This window comes from Nyctibius grandis, chromosome 4 (genome assembly GCF_013368605.1).
Source record: "Nyctibius grandis isolate bNycGra1 chromosome 4, bNycGra1.pri, whole genome shotgun sequence".
Lineage (NCBI taxonomy): Eukaryota > Metazoa > Chordata > Aves > Nyctibiiformes > Nyctibiidae > Nyctibius > Nyctibius grandis.
In genome coordinates this window covers 66333383-66359266 of record NC_090661.1, presented here as the reverse complement: position 1 = coordinate 66359266, position 25884 = coordinate 66333383, and the positions used below count along the sequence as shown (strand labels likewise).

At 39.6% G+C, this 25884-nt stretch overlaps 1 protein-coding gene across 1 annotated transcript in view; it reads right to left on the bottom strand.

Annotated features, from left to right (window-relative positions):
- Positions 1-25884, bottom strand: part of KCNH5 (potassium voltage-gated channel subfamily H member 5) — a 157920-nt gene that overhangs the window by 85315 nt on the left and 46721 nt on the right. The window contains exon 7 of the mRNA XM_068399126.1: positions 13378-13807. Within this exon, the coding sequence (XP_068255227.1) occupies positions 13378-13807 (430 nt within the window). The remainder of the gene's footprint in view (positions 1-13377; positions 13808-25884) is intronic.

Here is a 25884-nt window from a genome sequence, read left to right as displayed (position 1 = left end):
TTTATTAATTTGAAATGAAGACTAATGCTTTGGATAAATCTCTAATTCTGCCATTTAAAATCCCATCTAACTGCCAATGCTACCCTTCGACTTCCCAGAAGAGACAGCAGAGCAACCTCGACATGGGTGCAACCATGGGCACCCTCCTGCTCCTACCTGAGGGATATAAAGGGGATAAGGAACTCAGTGGCGCCAACCACATCAGCTCCTGCAAAGTCCCACGAGACACCAGCAAGATCACCTGTGTTTTGCTTCTCATCAGGACCAGCTTTCAGCCCCTGCCGCAACTGAAACATATGTGATAGGGCTCAGTCACTGACACACAAGAACACACACACAGTCTTGCACATCACTGAACAGACCTCTCTGCTAAAATGACCTCGTGCATGGGGACAGGAAAGGTTGGCTGAGGACTTCCAAGGGCCATGACCATGCCACGGTGTTGTAGGCATCTCACAGACTTGTCTTCCCCTTCTCTCCTCCTTCACTTCATTCATCTTCTGGCAAGGAGAGGTGATTACAAGCTCCTTCTTGCATGACCAATCTTCACTCACATTTAATCATTTCAAACTTACATCCTCCAGCTCTTTCAATATTTTCCAATACAGCACTGATGCCTACAGCTTTTTTTCTGGACTTCTTTCTTACGTTATTGACATGTCTTTTTTTCTTTTTCTTTCAAGTGCTAATGCAGAAAGATTGTGTTTGATTAACAAGAAAGTTACATTTCCTTTACATAAGGTGGACTATCAATCTGGGCAGGAAATGTCTGCATTAATGAGGCACAGTAGTAACCTTCTTTATACCTCAATTTCCTATTCAAAAATAATGGAGCGGAAGCATCCATCAGATTTTGTGCTTCAAAATGATTCTGCTCAAGGATGAAAAAGAAGGGCAAATGAAGCTAGTCCTTTCACCATACAAAGCAATGACAGTGTTCCTGTGTCTCTTCCAAACAGGTGACGATTCAAAGATACCATGTAAAAAATAATTTCCATACATAGAATTTTATTGAAATGGATGTTGAGGTTTAACAATATGCCTATATGAATTTTAGGCATGAGTCCTAGCGACCTTCAAGTGGGACTTACCCTCCCAATTCCCTCGTGACTACATTTGGAAGATCCACCCATAAACCTTAGACGTCAGAAATGTTCCTTTCATTATGGCTTGTGGCCAGAAAAACGCTTAAAGGTATGCTCGCATTAAGCAACAATGAGGTCAGTGGGACTATTTGAGCGCTTAAAACACACCGCGGGTTTAAGGTCCCAATTCAGGAAGGACTGAAGGACCTGATTAAATGCTTTTAAAAAAGAGGCGAGGATTCATCACACCTTGCTCTGCCCTCCTCACCTTTAACCTAATGCCTTTCAATCACATATAGGGCAAGAGAGATGAGTCTTAAAGGATGCAACACCTCATCCTAAGGCAGATAGTGTTTGTCTGTGTGACAACTGATGATGCTTTCAGGCTGTTCAACCTTGCCAATACATTGTGAGAATTACAATTTTTCCCTAGCCATTACAATTACTGTTTGCATGTGCACACACAAACACAAATTTTGAAGGGACACAGATATGACTGCTACTTTCAGTGTTCAAACTTCAGGAAAGATCCAATTTAAGGGGCTTTTACCTCAAAACTGACCACCTTCTGCTGATGAAAAACTGACACAGGACTCAACACAATGCCACTTCTACAGAGCTGGGCTTTTTCCTGCAGAGGAATTCAGCCTCCAAGCCACCTCTAATGGACACACCACCATGTAGAAATCAATGGCAGATATTCATAAAGCCTTTTCCATCAACTTCATCCTATTTCAATTCTGATTAAACTTCACAATAGAGCTTTGAAATATCCTTTAATTTTCATGACATACTTTAGAAGAAATTAAATATTCTGCTCTATTAGAAAATCCTTCATGTTGTTATGCAACAAAAATGTAGACTGCAGTGGTTTGACCCAGCAGGCAGCTAAATACCACACAGCCGCTCACTCACTCTCCCCGTCCCGCGGGGAATAGGGGAAAGAATCAGAAAGGTAAAGGTAAAGGGACTCATGGGTTGAGATAAAAACAATTTAATAATTGAAATAAAATATAATAATATTGATGATGATGATGATAACAATAACAATAATAGAATATACAAACAAGTGATGCACAGTGCAACTGCTCACCACCCACTGACCAATGCCCAGCTCATCGCCAGCTAATGATCCCAGAGTAGAGAAATGCCGAAAGCGCAATCCCAGAAAAGAGATAGCGAGCAACTTCCCAGCCAACTCTCATCTCTATACTGAGCATGATGCTGTATGATATGGAAAATCCCATTGGCCAATTTGGACCCATTGCTCTGGCTATGCTCCCTCCCAGCTTCTTGTGCACCTGCACATCAGCAAAGCATGGGAAGTTGAAGTCCTTGATTTCTTAGCAACAATTAAAAACATCAGTATATTATCAACACTCTTCTCATAACAAAATCCCATGCTAAAACCAAAACACAAAGCTATTCTAGCTACTAAAAAGAAAATTAGCTCTATTCCAGCTGAAACCAGGACATAGACAAAATAAGATAAAAGCTTATTAATCTTTCAACTTTTAAAAAATATCTTTTTCTATCTGCTGGCCTTCTTCCTTTTACCTGTTTGCTTAGCTTCCTCTGAAGAAAAAAAAAAAAGAGAGAAATTGTTAAGAGCGAGAAAATCGCCCCAAAGTCTCTTTTCTCTTTTTTTCTCAGTCTTTAAGGAAGATTCTACTTCCCTCCTTCTACTATTCTTCCAGCGGGTAATACCAAAAGATGTGGAATTTTTAAAAAACTATATTTTAAAGGAATAAAGACAAGAAAAGACAGGAGGGAAATTAAATTTCCAAGATAAAATTAAGATTTTTTTCTCTCTTTAGCATCTTTATTTTCTTAATGAAAAAGTCCTGATGAAAACACTGAGGCAAGAACATTTAGCTGAGAAATATATTTCAGTAACAAAAACTTTTAAAGCCAAAAAAGTCAAACTCCTCTACTGAAATTAATTTCCCTCTGTTTCCTGCAGAGGGACTTGGTTCAGACCCACAGTGAGAACAGGTTCTTCTTCCATAAATAATTGAATCAAGATTTGTCAGCTCCAAACAATGCCTTCCAAATATGTTAGAAAATATGAATGCTACCATGCAGCCCTTGTACTTCAGAAAAAATCCCACTAAAGCTTTGTTTTAGTGTTGGACACCCCCATTCATCTCTCAATGCCTCACGCGATTTGGATGACAACAGCATTTCCACAGGGAGTTGAACCTCCCCAGGATGACTGTGCACCAGCACGTGCGTGCACATTTTACAGTTCAAATATGGAAGTGATCTAGGATGAATATGCAGTGCAAACATGCAGCCACTACATCATGGACCATAAAACATCACTAAATGTTAAAGTATAGTCAACTATCTACAGAAAGCGAGCTTTGCCTTGCTTAACATGTAACAGAGATTTGCAGTTGTACCTTATTCTCCCTGCAACATCAGAGAGATGGAGGGTTGGGAGGGACCTCAAAGGATTGCCTGGATACTTGATGCAAGCCTGACAGATACTCATCGATGAAGTGGAGTCTACCAAACCTGGTGGTGCCTTTACCCATGGTCTGAATCCACCCACAGCTGAAAAGTTTTGGTGGACTGATGTTGGAAATGCCTGTTTCATTCCCTCCTAACTGACTTCATAGCCCTTCAGAAAACACAGAGGACCAATATTTTCTTCCCTTTCAAGCAGACTCTTTCCATGGTAGAAGTCAATCATCATGTTCCCCTTCAGTTTCCATCAGCTTAAACCAAAGTCAGTTCCTCCAACTCCTCCCCTGAGATCCTGTCTTGTAACAGATTTTTATTGATCTCTTCTCTCTACAGCTGGTCTACAGCTTTCTTAAATTCCTATATATATACATATTAAAAAAAAAGATGTCTCACCAGCCCTAATCCCAGTAGAATAAATGCCTTCTTCAGGTTGCCTATGGCATTGCTCCTGATACTTTCCACAGTGACATTTGCAGGTTTTAGCCCACTGTTGTGTTACATTCAGTCTGCAGTTGCCCATCACTTTCCCCTTCCCTTTTCCTCCAAGATGCTCTCCAGCCTCTCAGCAGCAGAGTCAGTTATTCCCTGTACTGTGCTTATGTATTTGACTTGCCCTCTTTACACGTGATGCACTGCACTTGCTTTTATTGACATTCACCTTGCTGATTTTGGGCCGCCTTTCCAATTTATCAGGATCATTATGGATTCTGATGCTGTCATCTAAACCGCTTGGCAACCCTTCCCATAACTCTCCCAATGTACTCTCTCTGTTCTGTCACTCAACTCTGCTAATGGAAGTGTTGAATAAAATCACACGCAGGGCAAAGACTTTCCCAGCAATTCCCTCCAGGTTTGACGGTGAAGCCCTTGATTACGTTTTTCAGAGAGATTTTTCAATCAGTTATTGCCAACTTTGTTATGACTGTGTTGAGATCATCTTTCACTCATTCGCTATGAGACCACTATGTAGAAAAGTGTCAGAAGCCTTTTAAAAAGTTCAGATATATCGTATCTACTAAATTCCCCTTATTCACTAGGCAGTTATCTTGTCAAGGAAAGAAATCGGATTAATTTGCCATGAACTCCTCTTGACAAATCCATGCTGGCTGCTGGCCAGTGGAAGAAAACTAGTTTTAATCATTCATGACCAAAATATTCCTACTGAAGCACATCTGGATTTTTTTTGACTCAGCACTGGTAGGGATGCACAGTAGGTACCCAGGGGAGAGATGCTATTTTGGATGCTGTCCACGCCTTCCTCTAAATTGAAGGGAAAGGGGTAAAGCTCTTTAACGAGGAACCTGCAGTCACACTTCCACATAGGGTACACTTCCACCAGTGGAAAATTTTCCCTGATTCTAACAAGGCTGTTGCAGAAAAAGCTGCAGGAAAGATGAAGATAAGACACATGCAGGCTCAGCCCTCAGTGCTTTCAGTATTTTCAAGAGGAACATGACATTGTACTACTTCAGACCTACAGAAATGAAGCAATGACAAAACCGAGAACTGGTATCTGTCATCTTTTATCCAATTACCTTATATCACTTAGTACCACTAAACATGTTACAGTACCACAAGCAGTAGTGCAATAATGAAACTTGCTAAAGATTTGGGCTATTTCTTTTACAAAAACAACACAAAAAACAGAACCCTATCATCCTCTCTGGATGTGCAACGATGTCACACAGTTTTTCAGATCTGAAATTCATCCTAACAAAATTTAGGCAAGGAAATCTCTTGACTGACCTTAAAAAATAATATTTTAAGGCCTGATTCACTGGTATGATTCAATTTTTCTACAGTGGGACACTTCCTAAAACAACTTGTCTCCTCACTCCACTGCCCATCCTAACAAATTTCCATACACTCTGGTTGATAAACCATAGCACTTTTCTGCAAGTAAAGCTAGGCCAGTATTAAGGAGATTTAACAGAAAATACCTGTTTTACCCACTGAAAAGCATGCCCACCAAGGAGCAGAGCTCCACTGAAATCAGGCAGGATCTCCCTAGGTAACTGGCCTGACTTACCCAGGTAACTCTCCCTTTTGAATGACAACCACGCACAGGTATTATCTCATGAGTATACAAAATTAAGTCCTGCAGATTTCCAAGGATCTCTGTGCAGACACAGGCCTAGATCACTCACTTGGCGTTCTGAAACTTCAGAACAGAAAAACACGAACAATCTCCCTAGCCCCTTCCATCCAAGTGGTATAATACCTTGGGGGTTATCTTTTATCTAAGATTTGTTTATCCCTCTAGCACAATATGCTATAAAGCTGTGCTGTGTTGTGACCTAGTCGGATATATTTGCTGATCTACTTGGATTAATTAAAACTTTTTGCTTCCTGAGAGATACAGACGTTATGAGTAAACCAGGACAAGCTGATAATCCCTCTGGGACCACCTCAGGTGGTTGCTTGCACTGTGTGTGAGCAAGAGCACTGTCTAAAGGTTGATTTTCCACATTTATGTATCATTTATTTAACAGCAATTTTCAGCTGTTTTAAATAACATACCTCAATAACATGAAATAATATTTCTTTCTTCATTCTTACCTCTCCCACTCACTGCCTCATCTCTCTTGACACCATAAATTCATTTAAACATATCAAGCCAATGATAATAAAAGTAAAGCTTATATAAACACACGCTAGCTATAACCTTGCAAAAAAAAAATCCCATAAAGCTTCCCAAAGAGACTGTTTTACAGTTTTAAAGCTCTTTATATAAAGTTTTTGCTATAAACCAGAACCTGAATATCTAAAAATCTACTGCCATGTCAGAGTTAAAGCAAAACAAGGCGCATATGCTCAACATGGTGCTTCTGCCCATTACCCTTGTTGTATCCACCCCGACCTCACCCTTAGACTGAAGTTTCATGAAAAAGTGGGTGATGCTAGATCTTTTATTCCTTAAAAGTAACTTGTTTTTTACTGTAGGCTACTGATATGTTTAGACTCTAAGCCTTTTCCATGCGGCTGTTCAGAGAATATTAAGATTGCCAAGTTCAGCTGCTGCACCAAGACCAATACCCTGCTTGGAAACACTTCATCTGCTCCAGCTGTGAGACATAACTGAGATTGCTAATAATTAAAAATATCACCGAAAAATCTTTATATCCTTGCTTTGTGGAGCTGATAGCACTTGGACTATGGTTCAGCTGTCCCAAAGTGTCACAATGCTTTTCCAATGGCACTCAAAAGGGGACAGTTCCACTGAAAGGCGACTTCATGTAACTTTCTGTGTCACCTCTTTTTGCTTGGGCTGGGCGGTACATGTGAATGAACAGTTTTACTCTCTCCTGATTTGGATGTTAAAGAATTTACCACCTTTCTCATTGCCTTATCTGAAATACTAAAGTAATAAATTTATCCCCTGTTTCACTTATAACTTGTATCACTGACTTAGTTGCAGAGAAATCTTTACCCCTGGTCTTCTAGGTGACTTGTAGCCTTTTGAAAACCTTTTTGCAAGCTCTGAAATATCAAGATACGCTCACTTCAAAGACAAGGGGTAGGGGTGATGCCCAGCTTTACTTCTGGTATTTCATCCAGCAGGATATTGGTGATGAGGCCAAATACCAACCTGCCTGGAACAAGACAGCTAGAAATACACCCAAATCAACCCTTCTGGGAAAATCTTTGATACCCTGTCTCAATGTTTAAACCCACTCTGGGTCAAGCAGTTCTTCACTGCAAGGCAGTCCCCACATCAACACCTCCTCCTCCATTAGCCCTACATCTCTTAGAAGTCCAATTAGAAACTAATAATTTCCTCCAGACAATCTCCACCTCCCCTAAATAAAATGCTCTGTCTTTGAGACATAGTTATTAATGCACAGCTGAGTTTGCAGCCTTTCCAGCTGGATGCATGCTTGTGCAGAGGAGGAGGAGGGAAGCAGTTGCACACAGAAGAGCTCCTAGTTTGGAAGCATCCTTGTGCCCTCCTCTCAGCAGCCTCGATCAGGGCAGTTTTGCCAAACCATGTAGTAGATTCACATTGTACAATACAGACCATGAAGGAGTGAGAAGCTGCTTCATCCCTCCGTCACTGGGCCAAATTCCGTAGGACATTCAAAACTTTGCCAAGTCCAACCTGGTAATAAACTACAAATGATCCTTCCAAGGGGTGCAGGTTGTCATCCAGCTCTCCCGCCACTTCACACTAATTGCTGTGGAAGCATCCTGCACCCCACCTACCAAATGCAGTTTGAGGGTTACAACTGTATGTAGCTGAAGCACTTAAGAGCTCACTAGTGGGGCCATGCTCTTGTTCAAAGAGATTTTAAGAAACTGTAAGGAGCCGCTCAAAAACTGGCACAAGTCCTCTGCTGCTGAAGAGGTCAAACATTTCTGCAGCTCCCGGGCAGGTGGTGCAGAGCTGTGTCTCTCCCATATCCCAGATTCCATCAGGAAAAGAAAATGCCCTTACACAGGAGTCTTGTAGGACACCCTTAGAGCAGGGTTGGATTTCAACCATAGCTAAACACTCAAGCCTATAAATTCCTACAAATGTAAAGCCTTCTCATATTACCATCTGTTGCTGCAAAAAATATTATTTAATCTATGTTACTGGTAGCGATTTTTGCTAGAAGGTACTGTACACATACGTTTTCCTCAGGACCAAAAATGAAATCCTATGGACTTTTGGGATTGCTTGTCTGGAAGTCTGCCAGACAAGCGCTTTCCTACAATTACACACTGTTGTGTCAGTGCGTGGGCTTAGCCACCGCTTAACAAATTTACTAGATAAACCTCCATGATTCATACAAACAGCACTCAAGTGGCTAACTCCCATACATTGGCAGGGAACTGACTAATGTTACTTGAACAATGAAAGAACCCACTTGAATAATGAATTAGGTTTTGGCAGATCAATGCAGAGATGACTGACAGCCTGCGGCAGTCCACATCACAACTCCAAAACAAGAGCTGAGGAACAGCAAGGGAGGATGCTACGAGCAACCAGCAGCTTTTCAGCATCGTTCGCCCATTGCTCAATATGGGAGGTTTTAGAACCAGAGATGGCTCGGATGAGAGCATCTCACCCGATCTCAATAGGAAAGAGCATATCCTATTCTTTCCATTTAGTAAAATTAAAAGCAGAGCAGGGTATCAAGAGGAACCCACCCACACTCTCCTTCATTAGCTCTCCCGTGAACAATAACAACTTGGGGTCAAAGTTACAGCAATCACATCTGTTTTCTTTTCCAACCTGCAAATCATCATCCTGGGTATTTTTTAGATGAAAACAAGAAGTCAGCATTTCAAGCCATGAAATTAGAAACTGAGTTTTGGAAAGAGGTCTCTAGAAATTACCCCAAAAGCTGGCAGAAATGACCAGTTTTCCAGAGGAGGTATCCTGTACAATCACCACAACAAAATTATTCTGCTCATACACAAAACCAATTTGAATTAACAAGCCTGTCTTCACCATCATTTAAAACCAGACATTAAAAAATAATGTCTTCCCCACAACCTCCTCCCCATAAATCTGGACGTAAATAGAAGCCAAAGCAATATATGTATATGAGATATAAGTATCTCCCTAAAGAAAGAGGAACAAAGCACCCTTTCTCATCTCTTCTGGGGACTGATGGATGACTAAGAGATTCTGCTGGGACTTTCACATCCTGAGAACAGTGAAGTATTCGACGTTCACTGACACTCTTACCGTTGATATCTTGTTCTGACCTTCCCTTGCAGCAAGGATCATTGGAGCATTTCAGCGACCACTGGAATATACTGGATTTCTGTTATTGCTCAGATGAAGTATGTGGTGGGTTGGGCCCACTCAGCTGGATAAATAAACTCATGTAAATGGCATATTTTTAGGAGGCTATACTAACTCTGCAGTCTGCTCTATCTCATTCAGAGCTATTTCATTGTTGCACACGGATGGGGGAAACCAGTTGCTCCAGGTTACACAAGAAGCATGCAGAAGTGCATCAGAGACCTTCTGAGCTGCAAGCTGGGAAGCTGGCCACTGTTCTCCCAGTGAAAGCACAGGAGGGATGAAGGCATATGGCAGTACACAGACTCTTGTGGCTTCAACATTCACACTTGTTTCTTCAGAAAAACTCATCTCTCCTGAATTCCACAGGCTGTTTTGCCCTGCCATATTACCACCTCCCCTCAAACGCCTCTTCCCTTTTACAGACTTTCTGCTCACCGGAGTCCTGGATGTGCTGAGTTGCAAGACAGTAATGGTGTACAAACCAAAAGTATCTTTCTCGTTTCTTCCTTAATGTGAAAGGCACAAAACCAGTTCGTTTTACATCTACGTCTATGGCTGGGCTGCAGAAGCCTAAAACCTGCCTGTGGACTGAGCTAGAGCAACACGCAACAGCAGAAACCAAGTTTCTTGCTAGAAGCTGTGAGCTGACAGAAGATAATGGGAGGTTTACAAGAAAGGTCCTCCCTGAATGATAAATGACTCCTGGTCTATTCAAAGGATCTGAGGGACCTATCTATTTCTTCTGTTCTGCGCAGAAAGGGGATGAAATGACCTATATCAACACAAAAGGAGCTACAAAACTCAGATTTTCAATGAACATTCAGCAACTCTAGGCAGCAATGCAGAAAGTGTATTTAAACAATAACCCTTGTAAAAACTTTGCTCCCTTGTCATAGGATGCTTTATGTCTGCTATTTTTAGCTTTTCAAGTGTCAAGAAGCAACAGAAAAACATATTGCTGAATAGCACTGAATAGCAAGAAAGAGCAAGTGAGGCAAAAAGAAATCTGAAGAAAGCTCCGCAAGGTGAGGTTACGTTATTCAAAGCTCTCTTTCCTGCAAGACAGGTGATGCATTTCAGTCTAAATATCCCACCTGATTCTGTCCGCAGTGAACAACCAAGTGACAAACTATCAATCAAACTGAAAAGCATCCCCATTCATCTGGGTTTCCCCCGCCACCACCCCTCACCGAGCAATGCTTTATCAGCAGCTACAGAATCTTAATTCGGCTATTTTTAACAAGTACACCATTTTGCAATCCTGCCCACCAGAAGGATTTGCAAATCTCTCCAAATACTCCTCGCAGGTCCCGATAACTTTGCCAGCACGAACAGGAAACTTCGGGCTTGCAGAATAAGCCGCTGCTAGCTGACAATGCAGCAAAGATTTTCTTTCATATCTGAAGCTTGCATGAGTAGGCAGCTGGGATTGTGATGAATTACTATCTCCGATTCCAGCACTAAGTTTAAGACATTTATTTGGCACAGTCTGTTAGAAAAGACGCTGCCAATATCAACTCTTGGTATTAGCAAACTTCTGCAGGAAAACTACCAAAGGTGTTTCACAGTCTCTCTCTGCTTGTAATGAGTTAGTTCAGGGACCAGAGTTTTTTATTGGTTGAACTGTAATTGAATTTTGCTGAATTTTTATCTCAAAACACTGTTTCAAAAGAAAAACTGAAACATCTTGTTTTGAAAACAACTCAAATGAGTAATTTTCAGTTCTTACTTGCACCTTTTCTTAGGGCCAGATCCTTTTCCCAAGCTCACTGGCCACTTTGCCTGAGGAGCTGCGTTTTCCATCAGCTATTTGTTGCGCCTTCCTGTCCCATTTTGGTGTTCAGGCTGTCATGTTTTTGGCAGCTGGCACTGCAAAGCAGGTTTATACAATCCTGCAGGTCTGATCTCTTTGCAGAAATATTGCAAGTATAAAGCCCGTGACCAGTATCTATTTGGAAAGTGGCATATTTTCTAATGAGTATTCAATCAACCAAGTAACTCCTTTAGATTTCAGGAGCAGTCATCACATTGATATGCATGAATTGAAAATCTTCAAATCTTCATTGATATATTTACAAAAGATTCAATCATTTGATCATAAATGAGCATTTTTTACACTCACAAATAATCTAAAAAGAAGGTTTCTTCTGTCTCTAGCCCTCCTGTATGCTACAATGCTCTTCACCTCACTCGCAAGAGAAGAAACATTTATTTTGATGGCATTATTTTTATGCAATAAGCAACTTAACTGTCCTTTTACCATGCTTCTTGAATTTTAGATTCTACTTTTGAATTTGTCCAAAAGCCTATAAACCTACACATGGTTTTCCAAGTACTAAGCTTACAGGTACCACTTATAAACTTGACATGTACATTTAATAATTTTGTAGGTAACATTTACGAAAACTATTAAAATCAGCCAGTGGCACATACACAGGTTGTTGTAAATGTCAACTTTGTTACTGCTGTGTGTATTCCCCATCTTTAACATGTGTTTCAGAGATGAAAAAGCAAGAGTACACTCCACCTAGAACAAATACAAAGCAGGTTACAAGTTCCATTTCCTTTTCACTTACTGAGGCCATGTATCTATTTTATTATTACTATTATTAATATTAATATTATTATTCATTATGTTTTTATGTCTCTCATCCTACCTTAATTCATTTACCACAGCTGCTTAGTTCCTTCTGTGAGACCTTCCTCTGCAGAGCAACAGAAGCCCCCACAAAAGCCAAGGGAAGTAAAAATTACAATATTTAAAATGTTCTAGACCCACTCTATTCTCCAAATGACCAGCCTTCTGTAAATACCACAAAGCAGTTCCAACAAACGGCTAATCAGCACCTATAGCTTTCCTATGGCCTATCTGCAATGGCACATTAATGCTCTAGCTTAGGGATTTGCTTTTTATGGGCTTCAAAATGTTTTGAAACACATCAACCCATCATGTAAAGATGCTGTTCAGCAGAAATTTCATTGCACCATGCTGCAAGAGGAGTCCTAAAACTGCAACTTCTCTTTTTAAAAAGCGTTTAAAAATCTCCAAACAAATGGCTTTAATCTTCTAAAGTTCTAGAAAGACTTTAGTAAGAAAACTTCCTTTTTTATAGTTCAGTATTTCTCTGAGATGAGCTCAAAGTGTTAGCTGAGATAATTATCAGAGATTATGCAGATCTTATTTTCAAAAGGTTTTGTTTGCTGTCTTGTTACATAATTGCTTAGTGTTTGTATGGAGCTCAGAAAATAGAAAGCATCAGAGAAATACCAAGCATTATTTATTTAACAGAAAAGTAATTCTCCCAAATGATATTAACATTTTCAGCAGTCTTTATTTTGCATTTTGAAGATTTCTGTTAACCTGGAGAGCTGCTCCATGATCTAACCTTTGGCAGCACATGAAATGAGAAACGTGCTTTTCCACTATTGTTGCCAACAACAAGAAGGAAGCAGCAGGAAGCAGAGAAGAGGTGCAATATAGTGTCAATATAGATTGACAATGCAATATAGATTTCCTGGTATATTGATTTATAGGTATAATATAGATTTCCTTCACTTCTAGCTTTGCTGGTGACAAAGGTCACCACATCCAGGAGATAAAATCAAGACCTGTAAGTCAAAACAGCGCCATAAAGCACACAATCGCCTTATGAAATCACTAGGTGTTTTGAGAACTGGCTAAAACCACTTCAAATATTTTCAAGCCTGTGCAAGTTTATAAGCAAAACTCAATCAGACTACTTGAATTTGAATATACATGGTAACTTTTAACCAAATTCCAGCCAAGACCTTTCAAACACAATCAAAGCCATCTTTAAAGCGTAAAGAAGAGGCCCTGACCTCAATATAAAATTATTACCAAGCACGCTTATGTATGTCTCGCAAACAATTTAAAAGCTACAGCAACCACACAATTTCAATTCCTGTTTTCAATAATTTCAAGTTCATTTCATGATTATTTACAGGTACTTCAGATTTTTTAGGATGTCACGAAAGCATACAGCAAGTCTGCTGTGCAACCATCATACTAGCTATACAACTACCTTTTGCTTAAACACAATAAAATCAAATTCTACTTACAGCCAACCATCATCATGGCCACCGAAAAAATCTTCTCTCCATCAGTGGTTGGTGCTATGTTTCCAAATCCTATTGTTGTAAGGCTTGTCATGGTAAAGTAGAGAGAGGATATGTACAAGGAGTCTTTACTGGGTCCTCCTTCCCACTGCCCTGAGCCAGTGGTGTTGTATCGATATGGTGTCCCGATACTCAGTGCCAATTGGTAGAGCCAGCTATCTGTTTTGATTGTATTAGTGACTTCGTCTATAACCTCGTAGTCCCCGATGCTGTACCATATGCAGGCTAGCCAGTGGGCCACCAGTCCAAATACACACACCAAAAGTACCAGTACAGCAGCACCATATTCCAGATAATGGTCCAGCTTCCTGGCAACTCGACCGAGTCGTAGAAGACGCACCACTTTTAAGGAACTGAAGAGGCTACTGATCCCCTAGAAAAGAATAAACATTATTATTTCATCTGAAATATCCTGCTGGTTAACACAGAATTACAGCGATTCCTGCATCTGCTTTAAATCTTTCTATACAATTTTTTCATGCTCCAGATGACAAAATACAAGATCAAACCCTCCTCCCCCTCCAGTACTTCTGTCCTCATCAAGGTAAATCAATTTTGGCATTCATTAAGTGGATAAATTACTTCGTTCAAGCTCAGTCTTTCCAAATAACAGAAGAGTTCTGTGGAATCCAAAGTGAGAAATGGCATGTTTATTACAAAAAGGAGGGATTCGATACTTTGCCAGTTTGAAGTAAATGGGAGACTCTGCTTTGAACTACACCATCCAAGGGGAGTCTTCTCGAAGCTTCTCATAGAACAACAGTACTCTCTTAAATTCAAGCAGAGGATTGCTATTCTGACCAAAGCAGGGGTCCACCAACTTCAACCACCCTCAGCATTCACAGATGCTCAAAAGAAATGACAGAAAGTAATCATAATGGGTATCTACAGAGAAATCTGTCTGTTGTTCCTCTCATCCAGGTAACTTCCCCTAGTCCAACAGCCTCCACCTCATATTATCCTTCACCGCTGCTAACTCTGTATATTTTGTTATTTGTATGATGTCTCACTGACTGAACATGGAACTAACAACTGTGGGCACATCATCTTTCTGAGTGAGGGTAATACAGACCACAAGGCACTGGTAAGAGAGCTCCATGCCTTTGCACATAGGGTTCATTTGCTTTCCAATCAACAGATATTGCAGATATTTTCCAAAGGCAAGTATTCGTGTGGTGTTTTTTTTTCACACAAGATAAATGAAGTATAAATAAATGGAAGTACAAATATTTAGGGAATAGAAGCACAAGGACCATCAAAAAGTTAATAGAAATGTCTGAGGGGGAACAAGAAATGTGTATGTCCTCCTCAATGCACAAATGTTTTGCAATGTATTTAATAGAGTTTACAGATGCAGAAAGAGAAGAAAAATACGTTCCTGATCTATTGCAATCCCATGACATACCTAACTTGCACATTAAATTAATTAGTGGCTCAAAATAGAAGGTTTGCAAAGGAAGGTTTCTAATATAAAACATTCAGAAGCTGAAGGCATTTAATTTAAAGTAGAAATTAAGACATGGAAAGCAATGAGGCAAACATTCCTAGCTACTGTGCCAAGATTAAATTGCCCTTTTCTATGCATCATTATCAAATCAGTCTAGTCAAAACACTGGCTAATTATATTATCAAACAGTAAAAGACTGGAGTTTCTGGAGTTTTCCATACCAGAAAAACATTAATCTCTTTTGTACCTCTGTTTCTTTTCACAACTAATATTTGAAGGGTAACATACACCTGATATTTCTAGATGTAATCTGTTCGACAAAGTTCTTGTATGCTTTTCAAATCCTGCTGGAATTTGTTTCAGATCCCCAAATCCGTAATAAATTGAAGTTCTATATTTGCATTCAAGCTTTCATGATGACTAATACCACGGAGGGAAGCGGAATTTTCCCATTTTGATTTCTGTATTTTGCATTTACACAAGACACAGATCTACTTTATCATTCTTATTTCCATCTAAATGTATATCTACTTATTTGCTTTGGAATATATGTCTGTGAGGCACTCTGAACTGCCAACTTGTCCAATAAACTGGAAAGTCTTTTACAATGCTCATTACACAATGGACCAGGGCCAACGGACTACTGAATAAGGGTCACAACCCACAGAAACAGTACCTACATTAAAAAAGAAAACTACAGAGTTGTTTAATAGTGTATTTCAGAATTAATTAATCTGCAGTGTGTTTCAGTGAATTATCCCTGATCCTGAAAGTTTACAACTTGCTGTGAAATCAGAGGGAGAAAACAGCAGGGTGTGGTTTTGTAGGATCCGGTCCTATTGTGTTGGTCAAGTTGATACGCATTATTTCCATTTTACTTAAAGAGTCACTGTTCATTACCAAGATTAAGGCTAGGGAAGGAGTTAGAGACCTGGAATCTAAACTTGGGAGTCCTCTTTTTGTACCCAGTAGTTTATGTTTGTCCCAGTGGCAAGGCTTACATTGCACTTTCTACTGCACAAATCCAAGTCGAGAGTCAATCCTTGATCAGGAGCCTTTACAGCCTGACTTTTCATCCTCCATCCATAGTACATCTTCTCTCTCTAAGTTACATGGACAGTTTAGCAGTTGTACAACTAATACAAAAATAGAGATTTTATTTCAAAGTCTAGGAGAAAGTTTGTGCTGTGATTATTTTTTTTTCCTAAGCACAGATAACAATCACATCTCTTATGTATAAAACAAAGACAAATGTTTCATTTTAGCTGACATTGAAATGTATTCTTTCCAAAGAGTAATTCATTTAAGTAAGTTTCACTGTAACTCTTAAAGCCAGTTCAATCTGACCCACTACTTTAAGGCCAAAAAATCAGAGATATATTTATTAAGCATTCACATTTCATGTCTAATCTTGCAAAATATATAGACAATATTGAAAGCTTTGAAAGCCTGTTCCATAAAACACTACCTAGGAAAAAGCAATTAAGCACATACTAAATGAACATGTGAGGCATCACACTGTTTAAGTACTGGGTTGGGTCAAGCTGGTACCTTTATACTTAAAAAAATTGCCTGATGATAAATGCACAATTGTTAATTGCACAAAGTTCTGCCCAAGATTCAGCAACGATCTCTTTGGTGGAAATCATGTGAAAGACTAAGTGCCTTGAATTAAGTCTGGGCTGTTAAGAAATTCAGTGTTCTAAACTCAACTAATTGCTGGCTGCCTTTAATTTCATTTTTAACTGTATTTATGCTCCATAATGAATATTTTGGAAACTCTTCTACTAAAGGATGAGCACCTGCTCTAACTGAAGTAACCTCAGCACTCAAGGAATAGAGAGGTGATTAGAAACCTTGAATAGAGCATGTAATCCTGATTGGCACTAGCATTGTGTAAATAACGCCCGTTTTTGACACTGAAGTCCAACCTTCTGGAAGGAGCATCTGTCACTATTGCTATGTTTAGTCAATTGGGCCAATTGTCTGTAATATCTGCTTGTCTGTGTTCTCTGGCTGAGAATATCTCATTATGTTATGAAGCATCCAATCCTGCCCCTTGAGGTTTTGATTAATGTATTTGATCATGTCTTAATCAGATGAGGACATTCAGCTTGCTCATCTTCACTCGTCTCAGCTGCAGAAATCTTTTAACTGAAAAAACACCTACTCCAGAATTGTACCTTGTGTGTCAAGTTGGGAACCAAATTCCTATCTGATACACATCATCGACTTCATTGTTACAAGTGTGAGTCACAGGAGACATTCCCAGTGACTTCTAAGGCCATTGGATCAGGAGAGGACATAAGCAGTAGCTCTGAACCAGCTCTTTTTGTACCGCTGTTTCTATTTAGCAGACAGCTGAAGCCACCACAAAGGATGTAGACAATGTCAAATTTATCCAGAAAGACACTTTTGAGGAATGGATGTTCAACTTGGAATTAAATTAGCCATTCGTGATTAAACAAAGCCCAAGTTTATTGACATATGCACATTGCAAAGTCTGTGTTCTCAAATTCTCTTGATATACTAAGAAAGGAAATTCAGTTTGATAGTGGAGGCACGAGTGATGACAGTGCTCAGTCTGAAATGCAGAGGGACCATTCCTTCCTATTAAAATTACCCGAATCTTGCCATTTCAGATCCTAGATGTTACCACATTGCCAAACTTCAGTCTTCCGGGATGAAAGAAGTGTCTACACTGTGTGTCTGCATTTGGCTAAACTTTTCTGACCAAAAGGCTGAGAAAGATGTTTCCTGCAATTGCAATACACACCATGGGAACAGACCTCTGCACCTCCAACAAGAACAGGGAGCTAAGTTGTCTTGCGCTTAATGAATCCCTGATAATCCAGGCAATAGGAAGGATGAAGCTGTCAAAGCCATGTTATACAGGGGTCAAGAGACAAACATGCAAGAGGATAAAGGGAACATTGTCACCAAAGGAAAATGAAGGTTAACAAGTGCAGGAAATCATTCTAGTTAGTATGAGTGTCAGAGATGTCCGGCTAAACCAGGGAAGAGAGACTGGAGTTTGGTCTACACTAAAGGAGCAACAGAATAGCAGAGCTGCATCTTTGTAAAAGATGTAGAAGATTTACTCAGCTAGTTACTTGCTAATCTAATAAGTCTTTTCTGCAGTAGGAAATTATTGCATAAATGTTTAAAACAGTAAAATATAAACAAAAACAGTCATTAGTTTTTACCATCTAAATATACTAAAATCTGCTTAAACCTCAAAATTAAATCCCAGTATGCTGAAATGGTAAATTCGTGCATAAATTTTTTTCTTCTGTTATGGAACAATGTGTTTTTAACTCCAGGCACTTTTTCTATTAGATTTCACTCCATGATTTTTTATTTATTTGTTGTTAGCTGTGGGCACATATGCAACAGCAACAAAAAAATGAAACGTATTTTAGTTGTGTTCTAAAACTGAAATCCTCCCAGCTCTGAAAATGGAGATCGGTACTGCATCATTTAACAGAAAACACTGTCTCAGAAAAGGTCAGAGGGAAAAAAAGAAGAGCTTTTCACTACGTTTTGATGTTCAGCACATTCTGGTTTTGAAGAATTTATGGAGTGGCCAAGAATCAGAGCTGGGAACCTTTCTATGAAAGGCTGTAGGGCATGTTGCCACTGCAGTCAAAGGTGTGATTGCAGTATATACAGACCTTCTTAAGCTAAATTTGGGCTAATATGCTTAGAGTTGCTAAACACAAGCAATTACAGCAACCTGCATTCATCAAAACTAGCCATTAAAGTGATCAAATCCTCTGAGGAGTCTGCAGTCCAGGCTGAGCCCTTTATCTCTGTGCAAGAGCAAAATGGTTTCATGTAAGTTGAGCTTGAGCACACCTGCACAAGCCACAGCCACACCACGACCAAGCTCTGACCACCCTCCGGGTGTGGGATTCATCTCACGTAATGCTGCAACCTTACAACCAGCCACCCAGTCTATGTGAATCGTCCAGCTTTCCTCCCTGGTGAGTGAAGACAGAGGCATGTCAGAAGAGTGATTCACTCAATCCATCTCAGACAGTGGGGATGGGATGAATCACCTCCTAGAGCTGTCTCTCTCCCCTCCCACTGAATACAAAGAAGCTGAAACCTATCACTTACACAGCATAGGGGTGGAGAAATTAAACCCATCCTTAGAAATGTGGATAGCCCGGATCTGGGCAGCATCCAAACCTGTATTATGTTTTTACAGAGATGGATATCACAGAGCACTACCTCACAATGTGAGACTTATCTTCCTCGATATGAGCGTGGAGAATAAATGCTATTAATAACAGTAGGCTGAGATTTTCTGCAGATGCAACGGCATGCTTATTTCTTCATGGAATAGCAAATTACTCCACAGAAAGTGACGCTACACTACATTTGGTTCTGATAGGTTTTTGAAGAAGTCCCCACTGGCTTGAAGAAGGAATTGAATCAGTTCATAAAAAAAATGAACAATCACAAAGTAAACTGGAATGGGCTTCTTGATCTCAAAAGGGCAAGAGCTGGTAAATTATAAATGATAGTACACTGAACTATAGACAGTAACAAGTGAAGACAACTGGACTTTGAGAGATAGGAGAGTCAGGCACCTGGCAGCAGAGGACAGCTGGAAGGTCCTTACATCAAAAGGTACAAAATATCCAGTGGTTGTATCTCAAAGAACGCGAAAAACTTGTAAAGCTGGGCATCAGTTCTAAATAAATAATAATCCAAAAGAAGAAAACAGAAACAGAGAATTGACAATATATGAGAAATAAAAAATTGATCAACAGAAAGCTACACCTTAAAGGGTAAAAACAATAGGGATAAAGTGAGAATTGCCAAATGTCAGGTTGCACTTTTCCTTGTAAAGAACATTAAAACAAATACTCAAAGATTCTTCACATTTATAAATGAAAAAAAGAACAACAAAAGGGATCAAGATGCAACGTAAAAATAATCCAGGCTCGGGCTAAAAATTAAATTAATTCTTAGCTTTAGTTTTCAAAGATGATGTTGATGTTTTCCAGAAAAGGTAATGCATCAAGAAGAAAATAGATACATTATCTGAACAAATGTTAAGGGAAAGAGTAATTAGAAACATGGAGTTAAATCAAAATGCAATCAGTGCAGCAATAGGTTTGCTAAGCTTAGGTTAGCTGGGATCTAGCCAAGTTTTCCTGACGGCTTCCTCTGATAACATGCCCCATTTTCTAAAGAAAAGAAATGCATTTTTCAGTAAAGCAGCAGGTGACATTATTAGGAAACACAGAGAAAACAGGGACTACATCTGGGGTTGTAAGGTGACTGAGAAAAGGATGGCAAAATGGAGACCACACAAAAGAAGTCTAGTAAGGGTTACAAGTGACAACTCTCAGTGACTTAGTTGCTTTCTTAGTGATGTAAGCAGAAATATTATATCCTCTTGAAATCTGCTGATGGCACACCTTTGGAGCACACTGTCAGTGCAAAGAATAACTGGGTGGGAATAAAGGAAAATGTGATAAAGCTTAACAATACAGAGTCTCAAGGGCATCCATTACAGGGCAAATTAACAAAAATTTCTACTACTGCAAAGCTCTTTAGCTGAAAATGACTGAGAAAAAGAAATCTTCGGGTATACAGGTTAACCCCACAGTGACTCAGAGCAATCAGTGTGTTGCATTCACAGAAAAGGTTAATCCAGTTCCAGGACAGATCAGCTGAGTGTTTCAGCTGTCAAGAGGAAAAGCCAAACCCCAATGAATTCTCCGCCTGGAGTAATACATACAGCTCTGTCCTAAAGAGATGTATTCAAACTTGACTGTGTGCAGACAGAGGCACCTGGAAAGGCCAGGAAAATTTTCATAAAATTTAAAACAAAGAGGTTTCTAGACAAGATGAGTTTGCTTAGATTAAGGAAAGGAAAATAGGCGTGTTAAGGGAAGGAAAATAGGCATGTTTGTGCAGGTGGAGGGGGATGACTGTTCTTTCTAAGCGTATCAAGGGATGTTGTTCAATATGAGGGAAGGAAAAGAAATATTTAACCAAGAAGGCTGGCACAGGGACAAATGCGCAGACTGCAAATTAAGACAGATCTGCAGACGCGATGAGTTAAGACAGATTTTGACCAGTTTATAGGAAGGGTGATACGATGAACTTGCCCACCAAAGCCAATGACTCAGTGACTCAAAAGGTTCCTGTGAGTTTTACTCCTATTATTTTTTTTCTGCTTTTGTTTTTATCCTTTGAAAAGTTGAAGTGAGGCAAATACAGTCTCAAGTGCAGGATGCCTCTCATCTCAGCCTAAACTGCATCGTGGAGGGGTCTGCACCTGAGCTAGTCACACTAGCATGTCATTACAGTCAACGGTGAGAAATAGGCATTCGAGGGCAGGGTGACTCCTCAGACCTATTTTGGAGACACATCTTAGAACATGGGGAGCCATACCCTGAACGTGCCTGTATCTCCTGGTGGACTATGCCTGGCCCTGTGTTTCATCAGATGAATCCTATGCTTAGCACATTTTGAAATACAATCCAAATATTTTATTTAAAGAAGCATAGGTAAAACTTTCATTATCTTTCCCTCATCAGAAGTAATTACAGAAAAATAAATTCACCCAAACTAATCACTTAGCTGATTCTTTAAAGTCAAGGTATAGCTTAGCATTTGGTGCTGAAGCAGTGAAAAAGGCACCGTTTTTGTAAACCTTGGGCAATCTTCACCGAGCAGTTGCTACATGGTGGTACACGATGTGAAAGAAAACAAAGTGACTACAGGTTTTGGGAATAACTGAAATGGTGAGCTCTTGCCAACAAGAGCAGGTGAGCCTGCAGGCACATCTCCAGAAGGTATTCTTCGGTGCAGTGCAGGAGTATCCAGGAGGACATATAGGCTGTTTGAAATTTAACCAGCAAATGATTCCCAAAAGAAATTTTTGAGCTTAGCTACTTAAATAGAGCTTAGCTCCAAAATCCCTAGTTAGCTCCTTAATGCTTCTTTACTGGAGTAAATGTTAAAATAAATCTTCCAACATATCTCAGAAACCCTTTTTTTTAGGTAAACAATTAATGTAATAAAGTTGCATAGTTACAAATCAAAATGCTGGAATGAGAAAAAAAAAACACGCAACTTTTCTGATTTATCACCACTTTAAGAACTGAATTTAGGGTTGCATTCAATTATGTATGTCCACATGGGAGTAAGGGGCTTTGCTTCTGCACAGGCTATCTAGATCCTGGGTCCAGATACAAGCAGAGTCCATTTAATACTTGACCCTGCACCAGGGGTAGCAATGGGAGTAGTGACTACAGTGAGCACAAAATTGAGTCCTTACAGCAAAATGAAAACAAGTAGGTTTTCTCATGCAGTCTCTGAAAGCACCTCTAAATTTACTGCTTGGGATTTATCTTTTTTTTCCAGGAGGATGAGGGAGCTTTTCATATTTTTTTTCCCCCAACACAAATGTCAATAAGCTATAACATTATAAATAAACTTCTAGTGAATTGTTTATGGCACAACTATATAATACAGTACATTTCAAACAGTGAATAACTGAGGTTCTAAAAAGAAGGCCAATTTCAAAATATTTCTTGTAGAATCAAGTTAAGTGGGATGTGGCATCTTGCACTATTTATTTGTTAGAGCATAAGGGTGCCCAACCAGGGGAAAAAGAGGATGATATCTTAAAACCTGGTAATTTTCATTTACTTAGGGAAGGTGGATGGAGGATGAAATGGGAGGGAGAGGAAGGTGTGTCCCATTGGTCAGGACAGCTTCTGAGCAGGATATGGAACTTAGCTGATAGTTTCATGCCAGCAACAAACGACAAGTATCCTATCCCAATATAGGAATGAAAAAAGAAGAAATATCTGGAGAGAGTAACCTGAGCTGCAATGTTTCTGCAGGTACTTCTGGAACTACACATATCCCTGACGCCAAGGGGCATAAGTAACACCAACCCATTTTTTGACAAAATAAAGAATCATACCAAGTTACAAGGCTGTCTTGCTAGTAAAACTCTGCTAATTCTGTTATTAGCCATGCAGTTAGTTTCTCCAAGGCTGTACTTTGGCTCCATTTTGTGCAGAGCAATTGCCCGTCCCTAAGCCTGCGACTCTTTTCCTCCCTTTGAAGGTTGTGTACAGCAATCTCAGTAATGTGGATTTGCACTACTCCCATCAGCATTATTTCAGAGAGTATCTGACCGGATTATTTCATTTGCCTCGTCTCCATTGTAAGCCTTCCCCTCCTTTGCGAGCAAAGGGATCATGCAGGACTCGAAGCTTCCCTTGAAAGTACTCCACACACAATTTGCCCCAATTGGACTTTGCATCACTTAATACAGATTTAAACAGCTTCCCAACAACTGCTTCCCAGTAACACAAACAATACATTAAAAAAAAAAAGGGAAAAAAGACCACTGAGACATATAATTAAAGTTCAGTATGCCATAATCCGAATCAGAGCTGTGCAGCACAAGGCTACCAGGTCACATCCATCTCATGAGAGAATCCTGCCTGCCCTCTCACCACCCCCTGCATCAACTCCATCTCAGCCACTTCCTCTCACAAGTTGCCCCTCACATCAAGATGACATTCATGTGTCTCCACAGGCGATCCTGCAGAAATATCCCAGACCTTATATAGCATTAAAAAATCTAGTAATTACACAGCGCAGAAGTTGAATAAAACCTTAGCTTGAATAAAAGCTAAAGAGACATGGTGCAATTCTGCAGCTAAGTGTGATGGGGTGATAGGGGTGATAAGGGGTAAATACAGTTGACCAGCTATACAATATATGCCTAAGGCAGATACATTCATATTTGGACACCGTAACCAAGTCATTGTATTATTATATTGCGGTTTTCTGCACACTACAGCAGGATGACAGTATTCTTCATATTTAATTGCCTTCCAACTGCATAACAAAGGGGAAAATGCCAGGTCCCAGGCTTAGTGCGTCTGTCATTATGTTGCTAGCAGTTTTCATCAGAGTTTAACACTTGGGTGCAGCAGGGATTTAGTTCTGGGAATTATTTTCTCCATGTCAGCCACATAGATTTAAGAAAGGTAGCTAGCAATAGACTTCATTTCAGAGCCAAAGCCACATTCTTGAAACACACCAATTTATCTTCACCTTGCATATGCCACTCAGAGTGGGGTCCATAAACCCTTCTTCAAATACCTCCCAAAAAGGGAATGTTTGCAGTAAAGCACTGCAGATGTGAATATGGCTAAACTAGTTGTTGCAGCTTTTATTTGCTTTCAATTTACAGACATTGCTATTTTAGTTGCTATTAACTGCAGTAATGCAAAGAAGTTTCTGCCACCACTGAAACAGATCAATAATAGTAATTAAAAGATTACAATTACAAGGATTCCATGCCTTAATATGTCCTACACAGATCACTAAATTTTAAAGGCCATTGGGTCATGTAGTCTTGAATTATTAAACAATAGACATAGAAATTCAGAGTTTCAGGCCATTTAAATTTGTCTGCTTTCACTTCCAGCCATTTGCTCATGAAAACTAATTTTTGCAGAAAGGATGATCTTTTATACAACTCATTTGAAAACCATCTATTTAGCTATCTGTATGTACTGTCCTGACATCCAGTCCCATTCTTCGGAGTATGTGCCATGTCATTTTAGAGTCATGTTTCTGGCAGAGATGAGATCAAGGTTCTGTTTCATTACAAACTCAGAAATTCAAGAATCTCAGTGAAAATTCCCAGAAAAGAAAAAAGACGACACCAATATTTTTTCCAAATACCAAAGGGGGCTTTTTCAGCTGTATTTAACACTTCATTTGTGGAAGCATTTTCCATTTGGCCAAAAAGCTTGTCCATCCACCTAGCCTGTGGAAAATTTATTCTATCTACTAATTTACAGAGGCTCAAATGCAGCCCTCAGCAGCACTGTATCAGCATACCTGTACCTGAGTGCGGGTACCTGAGGTCCTTCCAGCTCCAGGTACACTCCCAATCGCATGGCTCTATGTGGGGACAAGAGCCAAGCACCTGCACAATATCCTGGTTTCGCTGGGATGTAAATACACTCATTTGGTCCCAAAGGGAGTTGTAGCATGGTTTGACCATATCTGAACAAGCAATCAGATCAGCATCCTCAGGCACACTGTAAACCCATCTGCTGACAATTTCAGCACAGTGTGACTCTGATAATTGTGACTTGTATGGAACTGATGGTTACCCATGTTATAAACAACCTTTTGGTAGCCCAGACTGACAGGTTGGATATTTATCTCTCTCTAGTAGGCAGAACACATATAAAGGCTAAGCCTAAGGTAACATAATTCTTTAGCTTCAAAAGTAGGGAGTCATGATTTCAGAAATAAGTGGCCTTGCATACATGAATGGAAAGAATGGTTACATATAGCTAAGTACTCAGTGAAAAAATTAGAATTGCTTCAAGTGGCACGTAACTCCAAGACAAAAATCAAATTTCCAGTTGCTACATACTTCACAGCCTAATTAACGATAGGAACTTCATGTGACCAAAATCTTTGGATTCAAACACCATATCGCCCATTAGTCCAAACTTTTTTTCTTTATTTTTTTAATTTGAAAGAAGAGACAGACAGACAGATGTGCTCTTTTGGAATAAATCTGAAGTTTCAGAGAACTCTTTTATTTAAAAAAAAAAAATCAGCCTAGTTTCAGATACTCCAAGCACACACTCTCCATTCTAGTTCATACCTTGAAAATTGGCTGTATTCCTCAGCGTGTTTTATAGTGTCCCTTCTCACACTTCTATATATGAAAGGTTTTCTGTATGGTTCTGGTTTAGGCAGAATGTATTTCAGTGCAAGTAATGTTTCCCAATTAGGAAAGATGCCATGCATTTTTCTGATTTCTAGGTTTATCATCCTACCAATTTTCTTAAACAAAATACGTATCCCACTAAGGATTCCACTTTCCTCTCTCTCAGCTCATTTTTCTCCAGTGTACTTTACCTTGTTTTCCTACCGTTTCAATACCACTTAGCCACTTAATTCCTCATCCATCACATCAA